Below are 6,000 nucleotides of genomic sequence, written 5' to 3'. Positions count from 1 at the left end.
TTCTAGGGAAAGAAAGCTTTCCCTTTCCCAGGCAAACGGGTTTGGGGTGGCAGGTCTGCTGGACAGTGTTCTCCGGTGGGAGGCCAGGGTCAGCAGGGCAGAGCCTGAGCTCTCCACCACTTTGTGGGTGGCTCAGGAGAGGACTGGGGGGAAGCAGAGGGAGGAACAGCTACGGCTGAGGGTTAAAACCAGAGCTTTGCAAGCAGGGCAAATAAAAGGTGCATGACATTTCCACTGACTTTGCGTTACTCAGTTGCTTGCTTGCTTTCCACAAGGTGCATTTCAGTGACTGAGCTTTACTGACAGTGATCCATAGGGGAGCTGAGTCCTCAGTCTTATTTATGATTATTCAAGAAACCAGCCTTCAGCAGCAGCTTATGTTTGGGCAAACCTGAGTACATATTGCATTTGCACATATGTCAAATGCAGTTATTTACACACTTACCTTTTTAGTCACGGTTCTGTAGAATCACAGAACAGTTTGGGTTGGAAGAAACCTTAAGATCATCCAGTTCCAATCCCTGCCATGAACCTTCCACTAGACAAGGTTGCTCAAAGCCCCATCCAATCTGGACTTGAATACTGCCAGGGATGGGACAATCACAGCTTCTCTGGGCAACCTATGCCAGGGCCTCACCACTCTCACAGTCATCTAAGAGACCCATAGTTAGATTTAAACGCCTTCTGGTCTTGGAGACTTTAGTCTGCAAAAGTACATATTGTTGCACTGAAACGACTACCTTAAATTAAAAAAATTAGTTTATTGTTCCTGTGCTATACAGTGAATAGGTTAACAATGTAAAAACTGATAATCTGCATGGGCAAAAGAGATATGTATCAATTAATAATCTAGCTTTAAGAATCAAGTGAATAGTCCGAATAAAGTGTTATATTGACTGGGGTGTGCACTAAAGGCACATAACCCCCGTTTCCTTTAGGTAGGGCCTAGGACATCTCAGTAAATAGTTGTAAGCAGGTGGTGCAAGATTTTACCTCATCTCCTGCTGCAGCAGTGTCCGTTTCAAGTAGCCTCCAGCATCAGTTGTTACACTGCAAAGTAAAGTACTTCCTCACCTTGTCAGATACTAAATATTGTAGCACAGTAAGCAGTCTGCAAAGAATGGGAAACATATCTCCTAATCTGGATAAATTAAAAGCATCAGTTTAACCTCAAATGTTTATTGCATTTCAAACAGCAATTTTCAAAACAAAGAACTCATTACAACATATATAGGTACTGGACCATCCAAACCCCTTCATTTGGCATGCCTCCAGCATAAGAATCTAACACGAATTATTTTGAAATACAACATATCTATACTAAAAAGAACAGACATCACCCTGTCTCCTGAAGAGAAATAAGTTCCATGTGGAAAAATCTATAGGGGAAAAAAAAATATTATATTATCAGTCTCAACTTTTGAATAAATAAACAATTTTCCTGCAGTGGAATGTTTTCACTCAAATAAACGATCAGATCTCACATGCCTGCTTAAATGTGTCTGACTTTGGTCCTTACAAAATGACAAGACCTCAGTATGATAAACCAGATGATAGTTTAAAGCGAGACAATGAGGCATTGTTTACAGAGAAGATTGAGAAACTGGTTTAACAAAAGGGGTCCGTGGACATCTATTGTATGTACAAGAAGGAGATTTACTGGAGATTTTGTAATTTCTACAAGGCTCTTTCCAACCAGCTTCATTAACTTGAAGTAAATCAAATCATGCAGAGATCTGGCTCAGCCAGAGAGACATGCCGGGAAAGATACAAAATGAAGAAGAACAGACGCAAGATGATAAGCTTCAGAATCTTTGGCATTTTTCATAAACATCTTCAAGGTTTTTAAATCTGTATATGCACCCATTTTCCCACACACACTCGCCTATAAATACATTATACATGTACTCTTATTTATACACAACTTTGTATATGCATGGGTACACAAGTACACGTGCACACAAAGAAGCGTTTTTGTGGTTCTTAGACCAAGATAATCTTTTTTCTATCCTTTCCATTCGCAGCTACACACAGCTTTGCATGAGCAAAATACATTCCTTCTCCAATCAAGTCTATGAAAATGTGCCTCTTTCATTCAAAGGCACAGTGGGGCTTGGTACTTTGAAAAATAAACTTCTTGGAAAATCAGTGAATCTGGGTAATAATCCAGTGGAAGATACTCTGGTGTTAATTTACCTTCCTCAAATTCACACAACAGGCCCACAAGACTGAGTTGCTGAACCACAAGGCACGACTCCATTTGGATCACTGATCTATAAGTGAGGTTTTACCCATTTTACCTTTAATTAGACGAATTCCAAAGTCATCTTTTCTTAAAACTAAACCTGTCTCTCAGGATTCTCTACTTCTTTGTACTGTGAACTACCCCGGGGGATGCTGGTGGTAACCTCTGCCTGGGAACCACAAGTAGCAATTCCAGCTCTCCTGCTGCCAATGACCTGTGGTGACAAATTGCTCCCACGGTGTCCTACAGCACCTAAAGATCTGAGGGGTACACTTTCACCAAAATTAAGCAGGATTACATAGGATTCTGTGTTTCACTTTCCCCAGTCAAACAACATGAATAATGCTGGTTATCTGAATTATATAAAGCAAAAGCACAGTAGCCAAAAGATTGGTAAGCAAGCAAGAAATCACATTCTCTTCAGAATAGAAAATGGGGTCCTTTCTTCTGTCTCTTCATTGCTCAGTTTCCATACGACTTCACTTTCTGATCCTCTCCTTGTGAGCTACCAGGAAAGAGTCCAGAACATCAGTGGTGGACCAAAGCCCGCATACTATTGCACAACCACGTCTTCAGGCATTGTGCTGCCTTTTGCACAAGCGCTTGTCTCTTTAAGGCTATAATGTGTTTTTTCTCCTGGATCTGTAGTGTTGACCCCTCTGGATTTGGACAGGAAAACAACAGCTACACTGAAAATATATGATGAGATGGACTTATAAAAGGCAAGTCAACAGAGTCTTTTCAGGTCAGTGAGTTAGGCTTTTCTACAGTCTCTTACTCCTCTTACAGCAGAAGGTTCTCATGCATCCATTGCCAGCAATGGATCTCTGATGATTCCAGTATCCAAAGAGTTAACCATAAGGTGGGCTTTAAAATAAGAAGGAGGAAAAAAAAAAGGGCGAAAAAGAAAAACCCACAAGTGCTGGATGAAATATTGAGATACTGTTGGAGCTCCTCGCTCTTTCTGCTAATTATGATAAAAAACTTCTTAAAACGTACACTGCTTGAACAGAAGATGGGTATCAAAGACTCGTTAATTCAGAGCTTAAACCTTCCTAGGCACAGTGATTTAACTCCGAAAAGAATAGCTTTCATATCTTAATGTAAATCTGTTGGATATGTTAAAAACTGGTTCAGAGCATCTCCTCACATCAGCTCAGCTGATCTGCTACACTAAGCGGAATTATCTCTTCCTACATAAAACATGGAGTGCTGCCACATCCAGCCTTGCCTCTGCTACCAAAGGGAAAAAATAAAGTAGTGCAGTTGCACCATCCTCTCCCATTCTCCTCCCCACCCCAAAAACCAGTTCATATATTCTACCTTGCTCTTTTTTGGGTTGCAACTCCATGCTCAAAAGGCAACCCAAAAAGGACAACCCAAGATAGGTGTTTATAAAAAACACATCTTCAAATGAAAAACAAAGTCTATGAGTCTGTGGCAGTGATTATAGTGTTGTTCTGAAGCACGAAGGAGAGGAGGGAAGCTCATGTTCATGCGTAGCAGGTATGGAGAGAGATGCCGCATTCCGAAATCGCTGCATCCTATAGCGCGCTCCGCTTCTTCCTAATGGGACTGGAGCTGCTGTATGGTTTCAATTCAGCATGCTGCACCTGTAAAAACAAATAGACATGACGTTTGCAGTTAGGTAACTCTAGCTCACTACAGTGTGTGTTAATGGCTCCCCGAGGACAAACCAAGGGAAACTAAGGAAGGTTCAAAAGTAATGAATCATTTTCTAAACACAGGAACATGGGGGATTAATTGCAGGAAGGATTTGAGAAGTCATGCATCATTTCTTGAAACGAAAATATTAAAAGCAGATTTCTCTAATGAGATACATGGGGTTCTACCTGATTTCAGCAATGTAGGCTAGATCTTTTGGGTTTGTTTTGGTTTGGGAGTTGTTTTCCTTATCTTTCTGGCATTAACCTGTAAGTTTAATAAACTTCTCTCAGGAGTTTCAATTCAAGTGGATCCCAATACACAGTAAGATGACAGTTGTCAAAACTGTACACAGACCTTAGGATGCTGACATAGTCATTTCAAAAAAGGAAAGTATTTTCCCAAACAGAACCTGGACAAAACTGCTTCCACCTTTCAAACCAATTTCATATACAATATAATGGTTAAAACATGTGTGATAAATTGACAGGGATGGGGTAATCTCCAAATTGTCTGTTCTACAGAAAAGTATTCCCATTGAAATCCCGGGGCAACTTTTGCTGAACATGGCATCTCTTTCACTCCTCTGTCTTTTGTCCAACACATGTGGGTTGTAAATGGCTGTACTATAGGCAGAGGTAATTTCTAACTCATCACAATACCACAGTGAAAGGATGATGTACTGATAGCATGTAAACCAAAGCAGACAGAGGGACTTTGGACCTACCATGCGTAAGTGTATGGCTGTCACATAAGCTCACTATTTTTGGGCCTAGTGGAAAACTCTGAGAAAGTTTGTCCCATCCTAGGAACTTTTATCATTCCTCCCATAGAAAATGGTTATCGTTTTCCTTGGAAAGTTCAAATGATCCCCAAATGACGGAAACCACTCAAGGAAATGTTATAAATGTAAATGTTAAATAAAGAATAAAAACAGAAAAGCAGCTTATCTTTAAGCATAAACACTAAAAGGGCATACGCAAACCATCACTGCAAATCCAGTGTGCTCTACAAGAGCAATGACAAAAATAAAGAACACACTGAAGCTTAATGTCTCTATGATTATTTCTGTTTAGGTTTTTCCCTCCCACCAGTCTATGGTGAGATTTCACTCAAGATATTAGTGCTGCCACCAACCAATCTGGTGGCCTATTGAGATAAATGTCACCAGAAGCCTTTCCAACCTTTTTTCTACCAGATGCCTCAACACTGCATGTCAGCAATTATTTTTCTGACTCCAACAGAGTAAAATCACTATAGGCGAGATTGCGATCCCCTTATTCACAGTGAGCAGCACCACTGTGTACCACGATTCACAGAGGAAGGTACAGCATCAGTGGGATCCAGGGCATCAGGATCAGGGCCTGAGGACACAGATTCCAGCTGATTAAAACAAAAGGAAGAATCTTTTATATTTTGTGGCTTTGTTCCTCAGCAAGACTATTTTCCTTCCTCCAAGAGAAATAAACAGATCTTGACATTCTAAAGGACTTATTGTTCAAATAATTCCCAGGAAGATAGGCAAGATTATTAGGACGCTGTTGTTGTTTCAAAAAACTAGAAGAGACTTAAATGAAATCGAGGGAGGACAGATTCTGGTTAGATTAAAAGTTATAATTCCATAATGGTAGAAGATTGATCTGATCAACTGCAGAGTTTTTAATACACATCTCAAGGCTTTCTTTAAAGGAAAAGATGAGCAAAGCCTTGTCCAAGGGAGGCCTGGAGCTCAAGCACAAAGTCACAGAAATAATGCCCTCCCCCATTTTTTGAGAAAAAGGAGAATCCAGCAAATCCTTTTGGATGGTTATCTCTATCAAAAAGACTATTTTTCCCTTCCCTCTGTACAAATACCAGAGCAGAAAGGTGACGGAAACCATAGTTCAGTAACCATGCTGGGTGATTTTCCAGATCATTTTTAAGTAGGTCTTTTCAGGATAATTTTTCTGCAATCATTTTATCCTTCTGACAAAGGATTTTGGCTCCCCTAACACCCTCTCTCCTTGCACCTTTGTGGATTTTCCCCAATTCCTTATCTCCATTATTCAAAAGTGCACTGGCATCGTGGTCCCCAAGCAGAGCACCAGCCA

General features: G+C 40.5%; 1 protein-coding gene across 1 annotated transcript in view; it reads right to left on the bottom strand.

Moving 5' to 3' along the window:
* Window positions 1–3,789: 3,789 nt before the first annotated feature.
* The window catches only part of MCTP2 (multiple C2 domains, transmembrane 2), a gene marked incomplete at its 5' end in the record, with an annotated part of 96,613 nt that continues 94,402 nt past the window's right edge, over window positions 3,790–6,000 (bottom strand). The window contains one exon of the mRNA XM_010021800.1: window positions 3,790–3,858. Coding sequence (XP_010020102.1) covers window positions 3,790–3,858 — 69 coding nt within the window. The remainder of the gene's footprint in view (window positions 3,859–6,000) is intronic.

This window comes from Nestor notabilis, unplaced genomic scaffold, assembly GCF_000696875.1.
Source record: "Nestor notabilis isolate BGI_N333 unplaced genomic scaffold, ASM69687v1 scaffold6739, whole genome shotgun sequence".
NCBI lineage: Eukaryota > Metazoa > Chordata > Aves > Psittaciformes > Psittacidae > Nestor > Nestor notabilis.
The sequence above is the reverse complement of the archived record's forward strand: the minus strand, read 5'-3'. Positions and strand labels throughout refer to the sequence as shown.